The 25,648-nt window shown below is 38.1% G+C and overlaps 1 protein-coding gene across 1 annotated transcript in view; it reads left to right on the top strand.

The window, feature by feature from the left end:
- Nucleotides 1-25,648, top strand: part of myo10l1 (myosin X, like 1) — a 66,026-nt gene that overhangs the window by 29,625 nt on the left and 10,753 nt on the right. The window contains exons 3-25 of the mRNA XM_051112369.1: nt 6,495-6,653; nt 12,742-12,929; nt 13,636-13,770; nt 14,086-14,210; nt 15,834-15,847; nt 16,064-16,148; nt 16,281-16,387; nt 16,482-16,611; nt 18,098-18,216; nt 18,334-18,480; nt 18,557-18,657; nt 18,844-18,910; nt 19,081-19,173; nt 19,280-19,348; nt 19,424-19,506; nt 19,625-19,733; nt 19,938-20,018; nt 20,098-20,222; nt 21,413-21,542; nt 21,681-21,787; nt 22,203-22,485; nt 23,225-24,025; nt 25,213-25,336. Coding sequence (XP_050968326.1) covers nt 6,495-6,653; nt 12,742-12,929; nt 13,636-13,770; nt 14,086-14,210; nt 15,834-15,847; nt 16,064-16,148; nt 16,281-16,387; nt 16,482-16,611; nt 18,098-18,216; nt 18,334-18,480; nt 18,557-18,657; nt 18,844-18,910; nt 19,081-19,173; nt 19,280-19,348; nt 19,424-19,506; nt 19,625-19,733; nt 19,938-20,018; nt 20,098-20,222; nt 21,413-21,542; nt 21,681-21,787; nt 22,203-22,485; nt 23,225-24,025; nt 25,213-25,336 — 3,382 coding nt within the window. The remainder of the gene's footprint in view (nt 1-6,494; nt 6,654-12,741; nt 12,930-13,635; nt 13,771-14,085; nt 14,211-15,833; nt 15,848-16,063; nt 16,149-16,280; nt 16,388-16,481; nt 16,612-18,097; nt 18,217-18,333; nt 18,481-18,556; nt 18,658-18,843; nt 18,911-19,080; nt 19,174-19,279; nt 19,349-19,423; nt 19,507-19,624; nt 19,734-19,937; nt 20,019-20,097; nt 20,223-21,412; nt 21,543-21,680; nt 21,788-22,202; nt 22,486-23,224; nt 24,026-25,212; nt 25,337-25,648) is intronic.

The raw sequence follows: 25,648 nt of genomic DNA, 5'->3' as shown, positions 1-25,648 counted from the left end.
CAGAAATCAATATTATGGATAGAGGGCTCATATTTTAGCCAGAAGCAAGAGTTTGAAGTTAAAAACATCTTCATGAATTTAATACAAACGCTTCACAAGATGTTAACTGATGCACTGTAGTCATGTGGTTTTTTATCATCTTATTCTGACGGCACACATTCACTGCAGTGGATTCATTAGTGAGCAAGTCATATAATGTTACATTTCTCCAAATCTGTTCTGATGAAGAAACTAACTCATGCACATTTTAATGAGGGTGCGTACATTTTCAGCAAACTGACATTTCTGGGTGAACTATTCCTTTATGAGAATAGGGTAAAAGTGTTTTAATAACCTTCTCACGACTGTAAAATGCTTTTGTAATGTAGTTATGCTAGCAGGGGTATATTGTGTTGGTAAAGAGTTTGATTCCGTCATAGAAGATTGCATTGTCAGCCTTGTCCTTTTAGGTTGAATTTGAGGATGTGAAAAAGGTCACTTATAATGTCGATGGTCATAATGTTGGCCTTGTCCTTTCAGGTTGAATTAGAATTTAAGTGACTGCTTTTGTATATTTTGTCAGTATATCAGTAAATCTGGTGTTTTGTCGCATATTTCTCGGTATCAGCTGGAATAACTGTATGTGGGTTTTTTTGGTGGGTGTGTATTTGTGTGAGCCCTCCGGAGCATTGGTCAGTGAGTATCTCCTTCCTACAATTCACGCTGAAGTGAGTCTTCTGCTTCAGTGCCTCAGTGTGTGTGTGTGTGTGTGTGTGCGTGTGCAAGTTCACCTAAAGCGTTCACAGGTTTGTTATAGGATTTAAGAACTCTGAGGCACAAATATAGACTGTGACCTAAATTTGAGAAGTTAACTATAAGAGTTTAATGCAACTCTGAGCTACAGCGCTCCAAGGCGTCTTACCCACCCCCTCCTGAGATGGCCTTTCCGTGTGTCATCATGTATGTGAGAGCTATTTCTAAATAATTTCACATTGAGGCGCATTAAAAAAATCCATATATTGTTTGTGTTATTTACATATCACTGAACACAAGCCTATTACTGGCCTGTAGTCGCCAGCAATCCAATTGGTCATTAGTCTTTTTAAGCTTAAACTGAGGTGTCTTTCACACAGGACGTTCTTTTATTACATCTTAGATATAATTTTTGGTCTATATGCACAGACAAACAGATGTCTTTAACTATTATGTCACATCTCACTGTTTTTCAGTGTCTAACTCCATGTGGGCTATGTTTTTAATTCAAATATAAACATGCATCTCAGGGCCCCCTGCATTCTGTTTCGCTTCTATTTCTCTATAGGTGTGAATGTAGGTCACTGGTGCTTATAGTCTCTCTATCTCTCTCCTATGCGCTTTTTTCAGCTTTCGCCTGAATCATGCAAAGCAGCTTCAAACATCAAACAGATTTGCTGGAATATCCATGCACTGAGGGGAGAGAGATGGAGCGACTGTGTGCTTGTGTGCATGTGTGAGTGGGTGGGTGGAGAAAATGGAGCATGAAGACCTCCTCATCTCCTCTTTTTAGCGTCTAAACTTACAAACATCACAGACTCATAACCAAACATACACATTTACGTAGCTCTCTAAATGGGGACATTACATATACTGCTGTTGTTTTTATATACAGTAAGTTATAAATAAATATGGTAACCTAACCCTAACCCTAACTGAAAACATTTGCATTTGTTTTATGCATTTTTATTTAAAAAACAACAACAACAACAAAAACTTTTTTTACAAATGTGACCCTGGAGCACAAAACCAGTCTAAGACAGTCTTAGCTTAACAGTTTAAGCGCAATAAGACATGAAAGAGAACTTAGTTTAGTACTCACATGCCGTGTGACAGCCGCTTTCTGTGTGCGTGCTTCGGATGTGTGCGCTCAGAAAACCCTATATCAGAAGTTTAAACTAATACGGCTTCAGCGTGATAGACATGATAATCAAAACCAAACAAATGTTGTTGGCAGAGTATCTGAGGTACGAGCTGTAAAGGCACAGCCATGTTCTGGAAAAGGGGGCGGGGAGCAGCAGCTCATTTGCACTTAAAGAGACATGAACAGCGTGTTTGTGCTTCTGTTCAATATCGCCATCATCCAAATTATATAATAAGTGATCTGTGGGGTATTTTTGAGCTGAAACTTCACAGACACATTCTGGGGACACCTGAGACTTATATTACATATTGTAAAAAGGGACGTAATAGGTCTCCTTTAATTTAATAAGAATAAAAAAGACAGTGGGAACATTAGACTGCTGTCACTTTAAGAGCTGCCCTGATCCAATATACTCTTACACATGTGTTTTCTTTCTCAGCTGTAAGTTTCACCTCAGACCTAAATTACTGTGTTTATGAGGATATTTGCAAAGATGGGCGTTTTGACAAAAAGTGTGTATTTAACTGTTCAAGGCCTATAAAGCGGCAAAAATAACTCCTGGGCTCTATGAGCACCGTCTTCACATGCACGCATCTCTCAGATAGTTCTCTTTTGCTGAACAAGTCAAGTCAACTTTATTTATATAGCACTTTTAACAATACAGATTGTGTCAAAGCAGCTTCACAGTAGGTAAATAGTGTGTCAATAATGCAAAAGGACAATAGTAAAAACTCAATTTTCAGTTAAAGGCAGTTCAGCACCCCGTACGGGCCAGCTTCTTATGGGTTTGAGTCCCAGGTCCGGCAGGGATTGAAGGTGGGTGGAGTGAATAACCAGGGCTCTCTCCACCCTCAATACCACAACTGAGGTGAGTCTCCCCAACTACTCCCCGGGCGCCACAGCTGCTCCGGGTGTTTGTTCACTACTGTGTGTACAAATTCCAAGTATGGGTCGCCACACACATCCTTTCCTTTCATTGAATTCAGTGATGTCATCATCTAGCTCAGGTCAGTTCAAATAGTATACAGTATTGCTGGAAATTAAGCATCCCCAACTAAGCAAGCCAGAGGCGACACGGCAAGGAACATTATCAGATTATCAAAGAGGACATTATTAATAACTATTAATAACTAGAACTTTGAACAAATATTCCATTATTGTTGCTAGAACCTTTGTTCCTTTGCCAAAACGCCAGTCAAAATTCTGAATATGTTCCCTGTTGGCTGGGTGTATGTTAGTCATGTATGCTAGTTACCATCAAGGTCCAAAAACCATATCATGAAAGTGTAATAAAAATATTGAGTAGTAGACTTTTGTGCTATATTTCAGGTCTTCAATAGCTTTGACTGAACGTTAGAAGTGGCCCTCAAATGCTATTTAAGATAAGCTTGTTAAATAAGCATGATAGGCTATATGATCAGACAGACACTTACACGAACACAAAGGTATAAATACCAGCAAATTATCTAAAGCATACACAAGTGATACAGAGATTTGACAGTATATTATGCTTCTTAATTCTGGGCTCTCTCTTGAAAACACACACCCAAATATGCAGTCCAAAAATCCAGTGTTATTTCTTTCAAAATTCAGGTTTGTTTCTTTATATTTCTAAACAGGGTTTGATTCTGATCCGGATTCTGGAAGGTCAATGTCATTTCCGTCAGTTGTATTGATTAGCAGCAACTTGTCTCAGCTCATAAACTTTGACCTTTCCTTCTTCTCTTCAGTCTGTCGACCCCAATTTAACAGCATGTAACTAAGGCAAACATAACTCTCTCTCTGTCTTGCCCTCCACTGCTGGGATATATGTACATGTGTGTGCACTTAAAAAGATTGTGGCTGATTTAATGGGTTTGAATAGAAACAGCTCATAAATCCATACCTGAAGTAAACAGCACGCACACACGTACATTAGTGGCTGTATTGATTTTTAATCTGTCAGGCTCTCAGCTCTCCCTTCATGAACTGGGCTGTGCTCTCTGGTTACCATGGCAACGGGTGACACGAGTGAGGTTTCAGAAGAAATAAAATAGACTGAATGCTGAGAAGGAGAGAGAGAATGTCTCTTGCTTTTGTTCTGTCCACTCAAATAAAGCAAAGAACCTTTTATCAAAGTTCATGTAATTTACATAGATATTAAAGATGAAGTGTATAGTTTGTGCAGCAATAGCTTCACCAAATTGGAAAAAAATAATGACTCTTATCAAAGGGGCTGCAAACCCTCATTTTTTGAGGAAATCAACATGTAAATGTCTTAATTATAGTTGTCTCTTGATATTAAAGTCACAGTGTGACTGAAGTAGTGACTGATCTTTTTCTGTATTGTGTGTACAACCTATTGTAAAATGTAAAAAAATATATATATATTTAAAAATAATATATATATATATGTCCTAGTTTTCCCCCTTGTGTGTTCTATGCCCATATTTGATTTTGTTCCTGTTCCTGTGTGATTAACTTCCATTTGATTCCTCCGTTTTGATTCTTCATTTTATTCAGTGATTTTTTTGTTTCCGTTGTTCCCTATGGATCCCCTTGCCCACCCTGAATACCTCCTTCTCCTGCTCCAGCCCACCACGACCGACAAGCTATCACATCAAGGAGCGACAGAGCTTAGAATCGCCACAGAGGCAGAGCTGTGTTTGACGTCAGTCCAGGTGCGTGAGCCAGCTAAAACACTCACCTCGAGGGATAGATCCGAGGCCAGTGAGATCGTGGAGAGACGCTCCGCCCACTGCACCATGGCTGAGGTTGAGCTTTTAATGGATCTGGGTATAAGGAATGTGGAGGAGGACCTAATAGACTGAGATGCTGACCTGCCCCCTCTCCTCCCTCCCTCTTCGGAGCCCTCTATCACCCCTGTTCCCACATCCAGCCCAGAGAGGGCTAGGGTTTCCACATTCTGACCAGAGAGGGCACCGGTTTCCACATTCTGACCAGAGAGGACTCCGGTTTCCATGTCCAGCCCAGAGAGGTTTCTGTTCCCAATGGCAGCCCCGAGAGCCCTCCCGCTTGCTCCTGCCTCCACTTTTGCTGTTGCCTGGCAGCCCCTCTGCTCACCCTTAGCCCACCATCTGTGCGGTGGTCTCACCGTGGGTCTGCCAGTCTCCATCGCAGTCATGGCTGGAGGATCTCCGTCTCCAGCCTCTGCCTCAGCCCGTCAGCCCAGCGGCTCCACCATGGCTCCTAGCTCCCTCCTCTCCACAGCAGTCCACTGGCTCTGCCGGGCTCCCTCATCCCTTCCGGCTCCGCCTTGATCTGGCGTCGACCATCCTGCGCCTCGGGACTCCACTCCGGCTTCGACTCGTCTATCCAGCTCCGTCAGGCTCCTCCATCCCTTCGGCTCCACCTTGGTCCTCTGTCGCTCCTGCTCTACCGCGGCTTGTCGAATCCATGCCTCCGCATCGGTCGCCGGAGCCATCAGTTCCACCTCTGCCTCCCGGATCCTCCTCGTCACCCTGGCTCATCGGCTCTCTGTCTATACTTCGGGCTCTTCTGCCACCTGCTCCGTCGCCTTCAGTCGGCCCTTCCTCCTCCATGGCTCCTCCCTCCGTTGGCTCCACCATGGGTCATCATCGTGGATGTGGCCTGGGTCCCGCCTGGCTCCTCCTGATCTGGGTCCCTCCTGTCGTCTTCCTGGCTCCTCCTTCCATCTGGTCCGCCCCGGTTCCTCCTGTTTCCTCCTTGGCTCCTCCCTCTGTCATCTCCACCTTGGACTCTGTTTGCCGTCCTCCACCCGGGTATCCTCCCGAGCCTGCTCCCAAGTTCCCACTAAGCCCTCCCTCTGTTTATTCTATGGCACGAGGATGCCTTTCGGGGGGTTATTTTAAGGTTTATGGACCTGTTCTGTTGTGCTTTTCCTCCCCATGTGTGTTCTATTTTGTTTTGCCCAGTTCCATTTTTGTTTTGTTACCCCATGTATTTAAGTTCCAGTCTGTGTGTTCCTCCTTTGTCCTTTGTCGGTTCTAGGAAGTTATGTACATGTGTCTTCCTTGTTCCTTGTGTGGATTACCCTGTGTTTTTGAATTTATTAAAGACTGTTTTACTTATCTACATCTCCGTCGTTCTTCCCAGCACATTTCATGACAATAATATTTCTTCAAAATTACTTAAAGGGATAGTTCACCCAAAAAAAAAAAGAAAATTCTGTCATCATTTACTCACCCTAAATGTCTGCTGTTGGTAACAGTTGATGGTAGCCATTGAAAAAAATACTATGGAATTAAATGGCTATCCCTTGACATTTATAAGCTACATATTACAAATGTAAAAACATGTTTAATGTTATTAAGAATTTCCTTTTTGCTGAGCTTAAATAGGCCAGGCTGTACTCTCTACTTGGCAAAGTGTCTGGTGTTTTTGTGAAGAAGTGCCTGGTGGATATAAACGGTAAAGGAAGGCCTCAGCACACTGAAACTCTACAAAACAGAAAAGTGGGAACCCTGCTGTTATACTAATGCATTATTCAACTGCAGGCATTCCCTTAAAATTGCCCAGGAAGGATCCTCACCCCTTTTGTGATATACTACTCATGCATCTGTGTGTATCAGCAGGTTGTTTTGTGTGGAAGCTGTGTTATTTTGTTAAGCCCACTCTGTCTGTTTCGGTCTTTCAGGTGGTGTACCTGCAGCAGGCAGAGGTAAACAGGGAGAAGGTGTCCCCCATGCACCAGAGCAGCATAGATGGAGTGGAGGACATGTCCACACTGGCAGAGCTCCATGAGGCCGCCATTATGCACAACCTTCATCAGCGATACCAGAAAGACAACATCTATGTAAGAATCTTACATCTTGCATATCATCATTTTATTTAATTGCAATTGGATTGATCTTCAGACAAGATGGAGGCAGACAAAAAGGAGGATTAGTCAGAGCTGTGGCCTTGTGTTTAACACACATGCTTCAACACATTGAGCCGTGGTTCTAATGTTGAGTTGAACTCTTGAATCATTTCCTTTCCTCTCTATACTGTACTGACCAATATAAGTGATAAAAAACAAGCATCTAAGTGTTCTACGTCAAAGTGTTACTATCATTAATGTCAAGATCCTTGTAGCATCTGGACCAATCAGACATACAGTTATTTGTTACATTTAACAAATAATCTTTAAAACCAACAACCCAGCTACATGCTGGAGTTTGAAGACAACCCCCAAAGCAAATAACACCCCAAAAGGGCTTAGTTGCCACGGTGACTATCTGATAAGAGGTTTTATTGCTTCAAGGAATGCACATCTGCCCATGCTACATTTGCCATAGGAAAGACACAATGCCTATAGACTCTTTCCTATTCATTCCCAGACAAACCTTTCTTTGACCTTCCTATCACACATAGCCCAGGTCATTGTGTACAGTATTACTGCATTGTATTTTAATTTTGTCTGTTGTATTTTTATTTGTCTTTCTACTGTTTTATGCATGCGTTATGATAGATGACTAGTTGTATAAAGCACCTATGTCATGTTTGGTCTCTTTTAATTCGTATGTTGATGATCTAAAAGATGGTGTAAATTAGATGTTGATACCTATGCAACATATTAGTGTTTTAAGAAACCTAGTAGTTTTGCATCAACACCCAGTCGAATTACATATGCAAAATACCATGCTCACGGACAAAGAGTCATAAACTTTCTCTCCGAAGGTGAAAGTTACCATTGGTTCATGGACCTCCTGGAGGCGCAGCCTCCAGAGAGCTTAAAGGCAAACGGTTGACCACGTCCCTAGTTCTTCCTTCTTCTTCACTTTCTCCTTCGTCTGCAACATCTTCCGATTGCTGCCCGTGTGGAGGAACCCACGGGGAGCCGGAGCCGGCACAGGGCGTGCCCGGCGGGCCCGACAGGCCCAACATACAGAGCTGTGGCTCTCGACCACAAAGAGCCAGACAGTTCGACTTAACCCTGGAATTCATCTTCATGACTCGCCTCAGTCAGTCAGTGGTTCTTGGAGAACCTAAGAAGATGAGCTAGAACTCTTCAGGACTTCCCTAAGCACGCGCCAGGCCTTGCGGCCTTGTCTTTCCATTCCCCAAGGATCACAGGACTTCAGCTGAGTCCCTCTCAGCTCTTGGTTCTTCTTCACTTTCACATGGGAAGAAACTCCCAGTCACCATTGAGTCAGAACATCTTTGGAATTCACCACTCTTCAGACCCGGAGAAACGTGATTGCAATTCCAAAACCCACCACTGCTCCAAACCATCTTTCACCAGAGACTGCATTTGGACACTTGTTCGACGACCAAGGCAATGCAAGTATCGTACACTTAACTAAACATACAGAGGTTTAGTATAAGCTGTAGATAACACTGATGGTTTCACAGCAGGTGGTTAACTGACTCTTTCATAGCTTCATTTCCTTGTCTCTCTCTAACTGCTTCTCACTGACTATCCCCCCATGTATGAGTGACTTCATGTTTGTTTGTTTAGATTAGTTATGTGTTAGTCCTTCGTTAATAAACTATTGTGCACAAATTACATGAGTTTTGATTCTGATTCTGCCTTGCAAATTAATGTCCCTTTACGATTCCGATTCGAGCTACATGCTCTAATGCAATGGTACTTTAAGAAAGTTATTTTCTGTAGCCAAGAAAATATCATTTCTTAGAGTTGATTTTACAATTTTACTGAATGTTCGCTGGGCGAACAGATTAGTTGATGGAAAATTAATTCTGCTACAGTTACTACTGGCAGCTGATATAAATAATTGTAATTAATCATAATTAATTGTAATTATTTATATAAATTTCCCTTTGAGCTAAAATCGCAACATCCTTAATATAATAAATTGAGATTTTCACATTTTCTCCAGGGATTCTCTCTACTTTTCCTCATGCCAGTTCTTTGTGAAAAAGTAGGTCAGGATGGCAGTTTAAGCATAAGGGTTCACTCCTCTTTCCTGTGTAATCAATCCTGAGTTGTTTTGTATTCTGAGTTTAAGGGTGGACAGCAATCTGACTGGCTAAGAGAGGAACTGGAGTTTCCTGCCTTAGTTTAGCAAAGTGATATTAACTCAAAACATCTCGGCCTGAGACTGAAAGGAAACCCTGTTTGATTAAGGAATTGTCCTTCTTCAAGAAAAACATCCGAAACATAATACATTCCAAACTGGGTTTTCAGACAAAACTGATATTAAAATATGTACTGTAAATGATAGCACAAATGTTTATCTGTTTAAAATAACTGCTGTCTATTTGAATATATATTTTAAAATGTAATTTATTCCTGTGATCAAAGCTAAATTTTCAGCATCATTACTCCAGTCTTCAGTGTCACATGATTCTTCAAAAATCATTCTAATATGCAGATTTGCTGTTCAAGAAACAATATTTAAAACAGTTAAGTAAATTTTTTCAGAATTTTTTGATGAACAGGAATATCCAAAGATCAGCATTTATCTAAAATAAAAAGCTTTTGTAACATTATACACTATACCATTTAAAAGCTTGGAGTCAGTGTATATATATATATATATATATATATATATATTTTTTTTTTTTTTTCTAATGATAGAAATTAATACTTTTATTTAGGAAGGATGCTTTAACTTGATCGAAAGTGATAATAAAGATATTTATTATGTAACAAAAGATTTCTATTTCAGATGAATGCTGTTCTTCTGAACTTTTTATTCATCAAAGAAACCAGAAAAATTCTACTCAGCTGTTTTCGACATAATAATGATAATGTTTTTTAAGCTGCAAATAAGACTAATAGAATGATTTCTGAAGGATCATGTGACTGGAGTAATGATGCTAAAAATTCAGCTTTGAAATCACAGGAATAGAAAACTTTTTAAATATTTTAAATAGTGAAAATATTTCACAATTTTACTGTTTTTGCTGTACTTTGGATCAAATAAATGCAGGCTTGGTGAGCAGAAGAGACTTCTTTAAAAAAACATTGAAAATCTTACTGTTCAAAAACTTTTGACTGGTAGTGTATACAGCTTTTATAATACATCAGAAAAGATGGTGAATTAATGTAGATGATGAATAAGTTTCAAATGTTAGTTGGATATATGTGCAACATAAATTGTATTAACAAAAGTTTATAACTGACAAATCGCTCTGCAAGTGCTCAATGTACAGATGGTTTTATAATTAGGGGTCAGAATTAATGCTAAAAATAGCATTAAGTATTATTGTGAAACTGAATTGCGAAATCCAGAATCTGACTATTAACCATCTGTTCTTAAATTAAACTTGCATTAATGCTCATATGTGGGAAATTCAACTCACTTTTAGCACTCATACAGTGTATACTGTATATTTCACGCACTGTAACAGCATCTGTGTGTGAGACACAAAAAGAGAAATCAAAGAATAGGCCCTCTGGACATGTTTAAATAAATGTGTGCCACTATAGGGTCTTATGGATGATGCTGACAAAGAGAAGGGTCACGTGATTGGGTGGTGAGTGCAGGCTGTAACCTCATTGGTCTAACAGAGCCATACATCCCAGACTGCCGGTTTAGAGTTGTACCCTGGAGGGACTGCTATGACTCACTGTCTGCATTATGATCCAAACATTCCAGCTTGACCTTTGAAAAATCCATAGAAATAGACCTTAAAACCAGTAAATCCCTCTTTGTAAGGATTGAAAGGAATAGAGACAAGGATACTGGAAGTTTTCAGCATGATTACACAGCTTTTATATATATCAGATTCTTTTTAATCTTCCATCAGGCAGGTTTTAAAGGGATAGTTCACCCGAAAATGAAAATTCTGTCATTAATTACTCATCCTCATGTCGTTCCAAACCCGTAAGACCTTTGTTCGTCTTCGGAACAGAAATTAAGATGTTTTTGATGAAATACGAGAGCTTTCTGACCCTTCATAGACAGCAACACAATTGAAATGTTTTATGGCCCAGAAAGTTAGTAAGGACATCATTAAAATAGGCCATGTGACATCAGTGATTCAATCAAAATGTTATGAAGCTGCGAGAATTAGGGTCAGAAAGCTCTCGGATTTCACCAAAAATAAAAAAATTAATTTGTGTTTGAACAACATGAGGGTGAGTAATTTCATTTTTGGGTGAAATAACCCTTTAACTCACCCAGAACTAGTTTTAAAGTGACATAACTTAAATTTACGTGCATGGTAGCTTAAAAATATAAAGCTAACTGAAATGAGAAGTTTTAAATGCATAGTCCACCCAAAACTAAACATTTTGTCATCATTTACCCACCCTCATGTTGTTCCAAATTTGTAACTTTTTTTGGAACATAAAGTTTTGGAACATATTTTGAAGAATGCTGATAATCAGCCTGTTTTGGTCATTGACTTCCACTATATGGACAAAAGATAAATTGTGATTCAATAGATACTACAATATCATATATGAGACAAAATAAAATATTGTTTTTCACACATTATAAAATGTATAGTTCAGGCGCTAAATTATAATTAGATGAGCCAATATAAAATAAACAACCTACCTTTAAATGCAACTAGCCACACATGAATTGAATTCTTTACTGATTAAGCTACATTACTATATTGCATATTGCCCACACTTCTACAATTTATCCAGTTGCACTATATTGGACATTGTCCACACTGTGATACAATGTATCAAATTGTTTGGTATTGTTTTAGTATAAATGGCTCTTTTACAGGCACTGGAACTATTTATAAAGGCTCAGTCCTTGTGTCAGAGGTAGTTACTAGCAACAGTTGTGAACATGACCTGCCCTGTTTAGTTCACTGCAGAGGGACAAAAACATCCAACAGTCATGTACACCCAAAACACATCATGCAATCAAAACCCATTTCAGAGTACAGTCCAATAACCTGCTCGAACAAGTGAGATAATAGATGTATGGTTGTTTATCTTGGTATATTTGTGCATGGTTTATGAGACACGGTATGATGAATCAGTCTAGTTCTCATTTGCAATACAGGAAATTATGTATGGATGTTTCTACGATTAGCGAAGGTCACTGCAATGCTTTTTATTTGTAGAGCTGGAATAGCATTTCACTATCAGCATCTGAAAATTGCTCATATAAATTTCCCTGTCATTTGAATAAAAAATAAAACACCATGCAAGGCTATAATTGGCTGGTCTTGCTTGTATTGTTGATCTTGCTGCAGATTTGTGTCATGTGCTCAGTGGAGTGAATGTGAATGCTCTCTTATCCCATCTTAGTAAATGGATACTGTAATTCACCTTTCCCAGGATGCACTGCATTGCTAGCATCTGAATTTGATGACTGATAGCAGTGGTTATCTAAATCATCTGAAACACCAAGACGTGGTCGACCTGAATGAGAATGATTTTTCTCTCTAGCGCCCTCTTGGGGCAGTAGCAACAAAATATGTTTTGTAAGGACAACACTGACACACTTTCAGAACTGCAAATAATATACTGTGATATTTTTTTGTATTTGTGTAATGTCCATAATGTTGTGTCTAGATGTGCTGGCGCCTCTCCAGGAATGTCTCAATTTAATTTCATCACTGCTGTTCCAGTGATGAGATCAGTAAATCTCATTACTGCCAGTCAGCATGGGTGTTGTTAGAGACAGTATATGAAAATTACAATCACACACCCACACATAAACACATTAATAAATCCAGCATCTAATGCAGTCAATATTAAATGAGATGGATTTATGTTGTCACAGTGCTCATAGATAAAGACAAACATCATCCACAATCCTCTCATGGCCCACTGACACAACCAGATGTGAAATGTGACCTGATCACATACTGATTTCCTTTGAAATTTCCCTTTTTCTTTGGGTGTAAATTAAAATATGCATGCATTTGTTTCAGTAAGCTGGTTTTATTGTTTTACTGATTGCTGCCTTTATTACACTCAATATTCCTTTACTTACTGACGCTTTTTCTCTGTCTCTCAGACTAACATAGGTTCTATCCTGGCGGCTGTGAATCCTTATAAGCAGATCAGAGGGCTGTATGATCCCTCTGCAGTGGAGCTGTACAGTCAGCATCATTTGGGCGAGCTGCCACCACATATCTTTGCTATTGCCAATGAGTGCTACCGCTGTTTGTGGAAGAGACATGATAGCCAATGTGTGCTAATCAGGTAATATGAAACCTCCAAACACTTTATTTGATCTAGATAAACAGACAAACTCAGAACAAAAAATACAATAAATAAGAGATTTTCAGTGAAATGTGCTTATAAAGTATTGAAAAGCAGTGATTGTATATTATTCATAGACTGATATGAGTATGACCATACAAAGCAGTTATCTTTTTACTCCAAGAATGATACCTGATGATAGTTATAACCATAAAAATGTCAATCTTCCTATTAGCACGTACTAAACAAATGTTTGCCATTTTGAATGGATTGCCTCTGTGAGTGATTCATTTAAACACCTCTGATTGGTTACTGAGTCACTTGCCAAATAAACAGGACTTTCATACATATACATTAGAAATGAAAAAATAAACAGGTCTGTCTCACAATATGGCATCTGTTATAAACAAATAGACCCTGAATACATATTATCCATTTGCCCTTGTGTTCCTTAGAGATATCACTATCACTTCTTACTGGAAAAATATACTGTAGTGAATTTTTGAACACTTTTATTATCTTGTAAAGGATGTTGGTATTAGTTTACTAATCTCATTTGTGTTAAACCTAAAGGCTGAATTTGAGCAGTTGTGGCTTAGACCTTTGCCACAGACTGCTATCAGATTTCACAGCATTGCAAATTCAATCAGGGTAGCACAAATGTCAGTGAAGGTCACAAATGAATGTGTGCATGTGTGTTTACCAGTGGTGAAAGTGGAGCTGGGAAAACAGAGAGCACTAAACTACTGCTACAGTTCCTGTCTGTCATGAGCCAAAACTCTGCCGGGACGCCACCTACGGAGAAGAGCACACGTGTGGAGCAAGCCATCGTACAGAGCAGGTAAAACACATTCCTTAAGGGATAGTTCACCCAAAAATGAAAATTCTGTCATTAATTACTCACCCTGAAGTCATTCCAAACCCGTAAGTGACCTTTATTCACCTCTGAGAGCCTTCTGACTCTGCATAGACTTTTCATCATTTCATCATAAATATATTAATGTGTTCCCGAAGATGAACAAAGGTCTTAAAACGATATGAGAGTAATTAATGACAGAATTTTCTTTTTTGGGTGAACTGTCTTTTAACACACCATGTAAGCACTTTTATATGCACATACAAATCCACAACATTTATACTTTTCTTTCTTTTGCAGTCCCATAATGGAAGCATTTGGAAATGCCAAAACAGTCTACAACAACAACTCCAGTCGCTTTGGGAAATTCATTCAACTTCATTTCTCTCAAAGTGGGAACATCCAGGGAGGATGCATCGTTGACTGTATCCTTCTCAGAGCACACATGCTTTCATACACAGTTTTTTTTATACTGAGACATCTTGACCTTTACAAATGGTACCATACCCTTGTGAAAAAGAAGTGTGCTTAATTGTATTGAATGTGCACTTGCACTGTACTTTTAACCTTAAAAGTATATTTGAAAATTTATTAGTAAATGCCACTTTTGTGTACTTAAATAAGTACCTTCATGACTGTTTCCTAAAGCATTTATGTATACTTTTAAAAGTGCACTTTGTAATAATGTCAAATTCAAGGTTTTAACTTATTATAATTTAAATGTACTAATTTGCGACTTGAACATTACGAGTGTGTAAGTAGTCCTATATGGATAAGTCAAAAGGCACAAAAGTTCAGCTAATTGGATTGCATATAGCATGCAATTAAGTGTCAGTAAATCCCAATTACCATATTTACTCAATTATTTTTACTGAAATAGAGCAGAATGCTGCACATCAACCATTTCAAGTTTTGCCAGGTATTGAATATTGTCCTGTGGTGTCATAGATTTTCTTTTTGTCAGTGATAGATTAGCTATTAAGTGCAAGTAGCAATGAATTTTATTCACACCAAGTTAAAATAGCAGTACTTTTTAGCAATATGCTGTTTACACTAAGTGCAAATAGCGATAGTTTCTAGTACACTATGTAAAAATAGGAGTATTTTCTTTGCAATAATAGTAGTTCTGTCATGACAACTCTGGAGAGATTGGCATGGTAATGTACATGACAATTTTAATGTGTTTGGTTTTGGCAGAATAGATCTGCAGCTGTGGCAGAGCGAGTACAGAGACTTGCTACTGCCAATACATCCACAACATGCTGCTGTGAGCATGTAAAAAATACTGCTGCTGCACATATAACATACATGGAATCAAACCGTAGCAGATCTATACAGGTGGAGCTGGGGAAGGTGGAGGGTTTTTGAAGCACACTGCAACTACTACAGCAAGCACTAGATATATATTTGAATGTTGTGCTCTCCTGTATCAGTAGTTTATTGGCTACTGATACAGGAGAGAACCAATCAGCTGTGCCATGTGATCATGATGTCATTATGTCAGATTGAGTTAAACCTATTGAACTGTGCCATCTAGAGTTTCATGCCAGAACTCCATATTTCCGTGCTATTTATATTACTTAGTGCAAATAGTGGCAGATATCTGCACCTTTTTTATTAAAATTATCAAATGGATGCCACTTAGGGACAATAAAGCCCTTCCCACACCTACCCTTAACCGATAAACACCTGTGAGGCACATTATTTTCCACTTTCCAATTATTTCCTTGTGATGTGAAAAGGGAGAAGAACGAGTTTGGCAAAAGACGGATTCGAACTTAGGTCAATCACGTCAAAAAATAAATGCTGCATGCTTTACTACCTGGAACTGGAGCTGCTGTTTAATCAGTGTCTTTTGCAATGTTGTCTAACCCTACCACACATTGGTGGGCTGAGTTAGTGTAAATAGCCTCTGCCAACAAGGCAGGCTATTTGCACTTAGTGTAAGTAGGCATTCAAGTACTTGTTTTTTTCACATGCTTAAATAATTTGACTGTACAGTTTATTGTTTTTACTGTCTGAATTTCCCTTAATTTTTACCCCTTAAGATTTGCTTGAAAAGGTAAACCTTTCCGTCTGCTGCTGACTCACCCCTAACTACCAGAAATCTTTTGTGATCAATTATTCACAGTATAATACAAGCTAGTGTTCTGTTAATACATTTTGGCATTGAATATCTTGTCAAAGGCAGAATCACTCCACCATTTTGCAGAAAAAGAGTGTCTGCCAAAGTGAGATTCTCGCCCACTCAGCATCTGTGATGTGATCTGTGTTCCAGAATCGAGTGGTAAGGCAGAATCCAGGGGAGAGAAACTACCATATCTTTTATGCTTTGCTGGCAGGGGCGAGCAAAAGCCAAAAGGGTGAACAAATACACAATGCACATAAACACACATGCACACATTCTCAAAAGCAGATGTACCAGCATCAACATAAAATTAAAAATTAATTAATTTTTATACACCGAATGATTAGACATATCCATTTCTTTTTAGAAACATATTTTTTGGAAGACTCTGCTGAGGTATTTCACTACCTGAGTCAGTCAGGATGTGTGAAGGACCGCAGTCTCGATGACAAGAAGCTTTTTGACGATGTCATGGTACAAAAATTTGAATAGACTTTTGTTGATCTGATAATAAACATTTTTGAGGTGGACATGATGATTCATTCTCTTTTTCTCTTTTCATCCATAGGAGGCTCTGAAGGTCATGGAGTTCACAGAAGAAGAGATCAGAGACATGTTTAAACTGCTGTCTGGAGTTCTGCAGCTTGGCAATGTGGAGTTCATGACAGCAGGGGGTGCTCAGATCACCACCCAACAGGGTGAGAGGTGTCATTCATCACTCACCCCCTTGTCATCCAAGATGTTCATGTCTTTCTTTCTTCAGTCATAAAGAAATTATGTTTTTTGAGGTGAACTTTTCGGGATTTTTCTCCATATAGTGGACTTCTATGGTGCCTGCTAGTTTAAACTTCCAAAATGCAGTTTAAATGCAGCTTCAAAGGCTCTGAACAATCCCAGCTCAGGAAGAAGGGTTTTATCTAGTGAAACGATCGGTTAATTTCTAAAAAGTTTACAATTCATATACTTTTTAACCTCAATGCTTGCCTTGTCTAGCTCTGCATGAAGTCTGTGTATTCCGGTTCAATACAGTTAGGGTATGTTGAAAAACTCCCATCTTATTTTCTCCTCCAACTTCAAAATCATCCTACATCACTGCAGAAATACTGACTCAGTGTTTACAAAGTGAACGTGCAAGGAAGGTAAAACAGCAATGTAGGAAGATTTTGAAGTTGGAGAAGAAAATGACATTGGAGTTTTTCGACATACCCTAACTGTCATGAACCGGAATACACAGAGTTCATGCAGAGCTAGACAAGACAAGCGTTTGCGGTTAAAAGTATATAAATTATAAATTTTTTTAGGAATTAACTGATCGTTTTGCTAGATAAGACCTGAATTTTTTTTCCTCAAAAAACATAATTTCTTTACGACTGAAGAAAGAAAGACATGAACATCTTGGATGACAAGGAGGTGAGTACATTATCTGTAAATTTTTGTTCTGGAAGTTAACTTCTCCTTTTTAAATGTTCATAATCAGATTATAGTTGCTTTTTTATGAATTACATCATTACATATTATTTTCACAACCGCAGTAAATTATTCATAATTTATAGATTCACCACAGATCTTAGATTTTTGTTTACATTTTGCTTTCTAAATGAACCTACCTCTTGCATACATGAGACTAATAATTATGCAAGTTACTAAATACTAAATGCATAGCTGTGAAATGCTGTGTCTTCATCATATCCAGTGACCTTCAATAATTAATATTACTAGAAGTGTGGACAAAAATATTTTATACCTGGAAGACTTTGGCCATGTAATGTCATATTTACATGTGTTTTACTGTTTGTTTATGTAACCTAGGGAATCCCAAGCTTTTTTTGATTTCATTAATTATTAGCTTTTCATTAACACCTTACAGAAACCCTGCTGTAATGTAATGTTTAATGCATTTCATGATATGAGTTTTTTTTTATTATTATTATTACACAGTTATTAGTACACAATTGTGTTATTAGTACACAATTATCCATTCAACTCTATGTGATAAACAAGTTAGATCAAAAGAAATCAAAAAGTAGTCTGACTACTTTACCTTAAATGTGTAATCCAGATTATATTATTATATTTTTTTTTCTCATGTAATTTGTAATCAAAAACAGGCTACAATTTGTAAGTAATTTACCCAGTACTGCTGATATGGATTTGTTAGTAATTCTCTTTCCTGTTTTCCTGCAGTTGTCACTAACGTGAGCGAGCTCCTGGGTCTGGACAGTTTTCAGTTGTCTGAGGTTCTGACCCAGCGTTCCATGATCCTCAGAGGAGAAGAAATCTGCTCTCCACTCACAGTGGAACAGGTAAAATCACATATACTTTCTCATAATGATATACTTTAATTAAACAATAGTTTGGCAGTTCTTCTGTCTCCACTTGATCAAAAATGGGCATTTTCCTTTATCATGTTTGACTGACAGGCAATAGATTCCCGGGATTCGGTTGCCATGGCGCTTTATTCTCAGTGCTTCTCATGGATCATCATGCGAATTAATCAGAAGATAAAGGGCAAAGATAATTTCAAATCTATTGGAATCTTGGACATCTTTGGTTTCGAGAACTTTGAGGTGTGAGGCCACATGAATCGCATGTTAATGCACAGACACATTTTTATTGAGATCTAAGTGTTTGTGTATTCTGCAGGTGAACCGTTTTGAGCAGTTCAGCATTAATTATGCTAATGAGAAACTGCAAGAATATTTCAACAAACACATCTTCTCTCTGGAGCAACTGGAGTACAACAGGTAAAGACTAACAACTGTGAGTGCATGATAATTTGCTCTGCTATTACATATATTACTGTATTTGTAAAGGATCTCCTAAGTGCCTAATTACTCAAACAGTTTTTGTGAATCCAGTTTAAGCATTTGAAAAAGATTATTGTTAAGCTTGTACAAGTTAAGCTGAAACTGGTGAATTGTGCGGTACAGGGAAGGCATTCACTGGGAAGCCATTGACTGGATGGACAATGCAGAATGTCTGGATCTGATTGAGAAGGTAAACCAGTTACAGTCAGCTGTCAAAAACAAATTTTAATTTAAAAAGTAATGAAATTTAATGAAATGACTGCCATATATTTATACATTCCTTCAAACAAAGTTTCATTTGATTATTACAATAATAGAAGTTGAATTATTTAACACTTATTTAATGTCATGTTTGTGCAGAAACTGGGCATGTTAGCTCTGATTAACGAGGAGAGCCGATTTCCCAAAGGGACTGACTTCACCTTGTTGGAAAAACTGCATGGCAGACACTCTGTGAGTTAAGTTCTCGTCATTCAAAGACATAATACAATTCAACCAAGCATTCAGTGTAATAACATGAATAAACTCATTAAAACCATGATGTTGTCTTTTTTCACAGACTAATCCCTATTATGTGAAACCCAGACTGGCAGACCATCAGTTTGGGATAAAGCACTATGCTGGAGAGGTATATGAAATATCCATCTGTCTGCCTGTATATCTATATATTTTCTTTACATTTTTTGTCTTCCCTTTTTTATAGGTCTTGTATGATGTGAGAGGAATTTTAGAGAAGAACAGAGACACATTTAGAGATGATATACTGAACATGCTGAAGGATAGTAGGTAAGACCTAAACACACAAATGCACAAGCTCTCACACACCTAGGCAGTTTTGTTGTTGTGTACAACTTACATCACACTCTCATTTAACCTGTGAGTTATTGTGTTTGTGTGTGTGCAGATTGGATTTCATCTATGACCTGTTTGAGCAAGTGAGCAGCAGAAATAATGAGGAGACCTTGAAGATGGGCACGGCTAGAAAAAAGCCCACTGTCAGCTCACAGTTCAGAGTGAGAAAAATCTTCCATATCAAAACTTTTATCTGTATAATAGATCTAAAATTGAACATGCTAAAGTGCTGCATGTTAAAACAATCAGGAACAAAGTCACTAGTCATTCAACCCTGTTTCTTGTTGACGTATTGCCTGCATTGCTTTATGACTTGTCAATGCTTTAAGACATTTGATTGGTTGGTTGGTTCTTCTGTCTGTCAGGACTCTCTTCATTCGCTAATGGCCACTCTTAGTGTGTCCAACCCCTTTTTTGTGAGGTGCATCAAACCCAACATGGACAAGGTGAGAGCAGTCACATCAGCCAATAAGAATGCAATTCTGAGGTGTCAGAAATTTTAATAATGCATTTTTTTTTCTTTAGACCCCAGACAAATTTGACCCAGATGTGGTTCTCAATCAGTTGCGGTACTCTGGCATGTTGGAGACGGTGAAGATTCGCAGAGCTGGATTCCCTGTCCGACGCACCTTTAAAGATTTCTTCAGCAGGTAAATGTTAAAACTAGGGCTGTCAGTCGATTTAAATTTTTAATCTAATTAATTATATGATGTTTCGATTAACTAATTCATCACAAAATACAATTTACTGTGAAAATACCCACAAAAGATTATTTAAAGCTATTTTTGTATTAAATGAGAAAGTATCAAGTAGACATCACAAATTGTAGCTTCAGACAGAAATATTTTATTTGATTCAGCATAAAATTTATTACACATAAACATTTAGGCTGCAACTGCCTAGCGTAAACTATGGAACACAAAAGAAGATCATCTGAGAAACATCTCAGTATTTTTGTTCGTACAGTAAAAGTCAGTGGTAACTAAAACAACTTTGTTCTTTTATGTTCCACAAAAGAAAGATTTTGAAAAGACATGAGGGTGAGTAAAAGGTGAAAGAATTAAACATTTTTGGGTGAATTATCCCTTTAATGTTTTTAATTTTATCATTATTATTATTTATTTATTTATTCATTTATTTTATGAAATTATATTCTAAATAAGAAACATAATCTGCCAGCAGGTGGCGGTAAAATGTCTATATGAGTCATTCATTCGATTTGTTCAAATGGCTGATTCATTCAGGAATGAAGTAAATGGGTCTCTTTATGAATGGGCTTTTGAATCATTGGTTCACACGATTCATTCAAAATGCGGATTCATTCAGAAACTAAACACCACTGTGTTGCTCAGAGACGCGCAACAATTCTGCTATGGCTTCAAAGGTAATATGTTCTCTGCAAAAACATGTAATACATAAAACATAATATAGTGTTTAAAATATAACACAATATCAACTTATTTATTGAACTGTTGTATAAAATCAAATTTAAGCTTGTGATAGACAAGGACAAATTCAGCACTCGTGTCATATTGCTCTTGCTGCCCTTGATAGGGTGTGATATGTGACTTATATATAAATATGAGACAAAACACATACAGGAGCATACAGGAGCACCAATATGTCAACATGTCAGCTGTATGAAATATAAGATGATGTACAGATCTGGGGGAGGGGCCAGCGTGTTAACTTGCGTTAAAATATTATGACATTATTTTTTCATAACTAACTAAGTTAACTTATTAAACTGACAGACCTAATTAAAACAAATACAAGTGCATGATTTTTTTGTTGGCTCAGTTTTTTTTGGAGACCATAATTTTGTGGTTGTGTACATCAGGTATAAGATCATTCTGAAGGAGAAGGAAAAGGCAGCAGTGGCTTCAAATGGAGATGAGAAAAAGAAGAGCACAGATTTGCTGACACTCCATGACTGGACCAAAAAGGAGTGGCAGATTGGAAAGACCAAGGTGAGTGACCTTTGACCTCTTCCTGTATCACTTCTCAGTTAATAGTTATCATTTTCTATCAGTTAGGTTTTAAAGGTAGGCTCACCCATGAACATTTTTTGTCCTGTACACTAACCTGATATAATTTTTTACCTCAAGGCGTTTTTGAAGGAACCTCTAGAGCAGAAGCTGGAGAAGCAGAGAGATGAAGTGCGAAGTAAAGCCGGGCTGATTATACGAGCCTATCTTCTGAGATACATAGCAAGGTGTGTGTATTTTTTGTTTGCATAGATTTACTTAGATTACATTAGACATGGTTCTAAAAAAATTCAATACTAACATTTCTTCAATCTCCTTTTGGATTTGTGCTTTAAAGCACATGCATTACCTATATGGCCTAGTTTCCGACCTCTCTTTTTTATGGTAATCTTGTCATCTTATAATACATTTAGGTTTTCTGTTGTAATGTATTTTTAAGTTTAACTTATTCCTGTGATGGCAGAGCTGAGTTTTCAGTTTTTAGCATTACTTGATCCTTTAGAAATTTCTTGCTTCAGAAACATTTCTTATTGTTATTGATGTTGAAAACATTATTTAATTTTTGATGTTGAAACCATTATTTAATTATTTGATGAACAGAAACAGCATTGTATTTATAACAATGTCTTTACTTTTCTACAGAAAGAACTATAAGAAGTCTAGGGACAGCATTGTGACCATACAGAAGAACTACCGCGCTCATCTGTATCGACAGCGGTTTCAACAGAAACGTTCAGCTGCACTTGTTCTCCAGAAACACAGGCGAGGGCAGGTGGCAAGAGGAGTCTGCCGCAAACTACGAGAAGAGAAGAGGAAGAAAGAGGAGGAGGAAAGGAAAAAGCAAGAAGAGGAAGAGAAGAAAACAGAGGGAGACCATGAAAAGAAAAATGAAGAGGAAAAGGAAGGAGAGAAAGGGACAGCAGAGGTAAAATGACTTGAACGTTCTTTTCGAATGCTTAATGCCCATGCATACCAAATCCACTCACCTCTTAAAGTCACTATTATGGTGATCAGTGTTATATATATATACTGAACACTGATCACCATAATATTATTTAACAAATCATCAACATTTAGCAAATCATCAACATTATTCCAAACTTTGAAACTTTACATCATAAGCTTTAAAAACCAAGTTTGTATGATTATGCTCATTTGTTGTGTTTTTTATTGTCACATAGCTTTGTCTTTATCCCACATAAGCCCATTTTTACCACATGAGACAAAGTGCTATTGTAAATCATTACTATGACATAAAAAGTCACAATTATGAAATGAAAAGTAATTGTGACAAAAGTATGAAATAGTCAAAATTTTGAAGAAATAAGTTATGGTTGAAATTATGAGATTAAAGATAAAGGTCTCATAATAAGGACTTTATATCTATAATTATGACTTTTTATTATTTTTATTATGTGTGAAAAATAGACTACCATTCAACAGAATCTTTTGACAGACAAATTATAGAGCAACATTTTATTCTTAAAGAAAACTTCGGACTCATGTTCCAATTATGTGGAGTCAACCTGTCAAACTGATTTTTTTTCTAAACCTTCTGACATTGAGTCTAAAAACCTGTCAGAGTTGCAGACAGATGGTGTCAGCATGTTTGTTTTTCTCTAACCAGTTTTTTTATATCATTCCTCTCTCCTGCCCTTTTTTAGTCTCCATGCTCAGCTGAGGAGGAGAAGCGTCAGATGGAGGAAATTCTGCGTTTGGAGCGAGAGATTGAGCATCTGCAGAAGAAAAGAGAAGACAGCGTGTCTATGCTGTGTGAGAGCTCAAGACAGGAGCTCCGCTTACGACGCGATGCTGAGGTCCTGCGCCAGAAAAAAGCGGCTTCTCGTGTTGCCACTGAATTCCTTGAACTGCTCGACACCGGAGGCCCAGAAGTCATTCCTGGTGAAGCTAAACAACCTGCCGCCAGACAGGCAGCTGCCACTGAGGAAGAGGTAGACGAAGGCTTCCATGCAGAGGAAGAGTGCATACCGCTTCCAGAGTTCCCTCCTCCAGCAGAAGGTCCAGTGGATCAGGAGATTTTAGCCACTTTGCCACCTCCTCCTCCTGCCTTTGCCGAGGGCACGATGGCCCCATCTGCACCCAACGTTCCACCTGGGGCTCCTCCCCCGCCTCCTCCTCCTCCACCACCTCCTCCACCTCCTCCCCCTCTCCCTGGCGAAGCCAAAAAGGAAGATGGAAAGCCTGAAGAGGCTAAAACAGTTAAAGAGGTGGATGGGAAAAAGGAGGGAGAGGATGGGGATCGCACCAGTAGGCTGACTGCAGCGGAGTCTCTGCCGGACACAGAGGAACCTATCTACAGTGTGCCTGGGGATGGTGAGTCAGACTATGACCAAGACGATCTAGAGGATGGACAGAGCAGCATTGCGGCGACAGACACAGAACACGCACGCAAGTCCACCTGCACCAACGCAAGCCAGGAGTCTTACAACCGCAGCTCAGATTCAGTGAGTTACACAGAGAATATGTGCATGCACACATCCAAATTGGAAGTTGAGGTCAAAAGGTTACATACACCTTCCAGAATCTGCAAAATGTTAATTATTTAACCAAAATAAGAAGGATTATAAAAATGCATGTTATTTTATGCTGACCTGAATAAGATATTTCACATAAAATACATTTACATATAGTCCACAAGAGAAAATAATAGCTGAATTTATAAAAATTACCCTGTTCAAAAGTTTACATATGCTTGATTCTTAATACTGTGTTGTTACCTGAATGATCCACAGCTGTTATTTTTGTTTAGCGATAGATGTTCATGAGTCTTGTTTGTCTCTGCTGTTTTTCTGAAAAATCCTTCAGGTCCCACAAATTCTTTGGTTTTTCAGCATTTTTGTGTATTTGAACCCTTTCCAACAATGACTATGATTTTGAGATCCATCTTTTCACACTGAGGACAACTGAGGGACTCGTTTGCAACTATTACAGAAGGTTCAAACGCTCACTGATGCTCTAGAAGAAAACATGATGCATTAAAAGCCGGGGGGTGAAAACTTTTTGAATTTGAAAATCAGCCTTTATTTTGTCTTCTGGGAACCATGTTCTGTAGCTTCGGAAGGGCGGTACTAAATGAAAAAAAAATACATATTTAGGCAAAATTAAAAAAATATCCTTCTGTTCAAAAGTTTTCACCCCCTGTTTTTTTCCTTCTGGAGCATCAGTGAGCATTTGAACCTTCTGTAATAGTTGCATACGAGTCCCTCAGTTGTCCTCAGTGTGAAAAGATGAGTCTCAAAATCATACATTGCTGGAAAGGCTTCAAACACTCCAAAATTCTGAAAAACCAAAGAATTTGTGGGACTTAAAGGATTTTTCTGAACAACAGCATGTTGAACCACTGTGGATCATTCAGGTAACAACACAGTATTAAGACTCAAGCGTATGTAAACTTTTGAAAAGAATCATGTTTATAAATTCAATTATTATTTTCTCTTGTCTTTTATGTGAAATATCTCATTTAAGTCAGTACTAAATAAACAATAACATTAATTTTGTATGATCCCTCGTATTTTGGTAAAATAATTAACATTTTTCAGGTTTAGCTCACTTCTGGGTACATATTTTTCCCCAAAATATGGTTAAGTAGGTATGCGCACTCACACACAGACCATTACACTCTCTTTTTCAGTATGCTGACAGTGATGATGAGCATGATGGGTATGTGGACACAGATGAGGAGGTTTCTAATGGTAAAGTCAACATCTTGAATGGGAACGGACCTCCGTACTTCCACAGTTACCTTTACATGAAGGGTAAGAATTTTTAAATAGTCTTTCTAGTTTTTTCAGTCACAAATAACAGTTTCTACCCAACAAAATATTTTAGAGTTTGCCCTAAAAACTAGAACAAATCATAATCATTATTGAAATTTCCATGATGTTTCCAGGTTTAGAAATCAATCACACATTAGAATTCACTCATATCCAAGTCTGGTTCTTAAAGGAATAGTTCACCCAAAAATGAAAATTCTGTCATTAATAACTCATGTCATTCCAAACCTGTAAGACCTTTGTTCATCTTCGGAACACAAATTAAGATATTTTTGATGAAATCCGAGAGCTTTC

This window comes from Labeo rohita, chromosome 6, assembly GCF_022985175.1.
Source record: "Labeo rohita strain BAU-BD-2019 chromosome 6, IGBB_LRoh.1.0, whole genome shotgun sequence".
Lineage (NCBI taxonomy): Eukaryota > Metazoa > Chordata > Actinopteri > Cypriniformes > Cyprinidae > Labeo > Labeo rohita.
The sequence above is the reverse complement of the archived record's forward strand: the minus strand, read 5'-3'. Positions and strand labels throughout refer to the sequence as shown.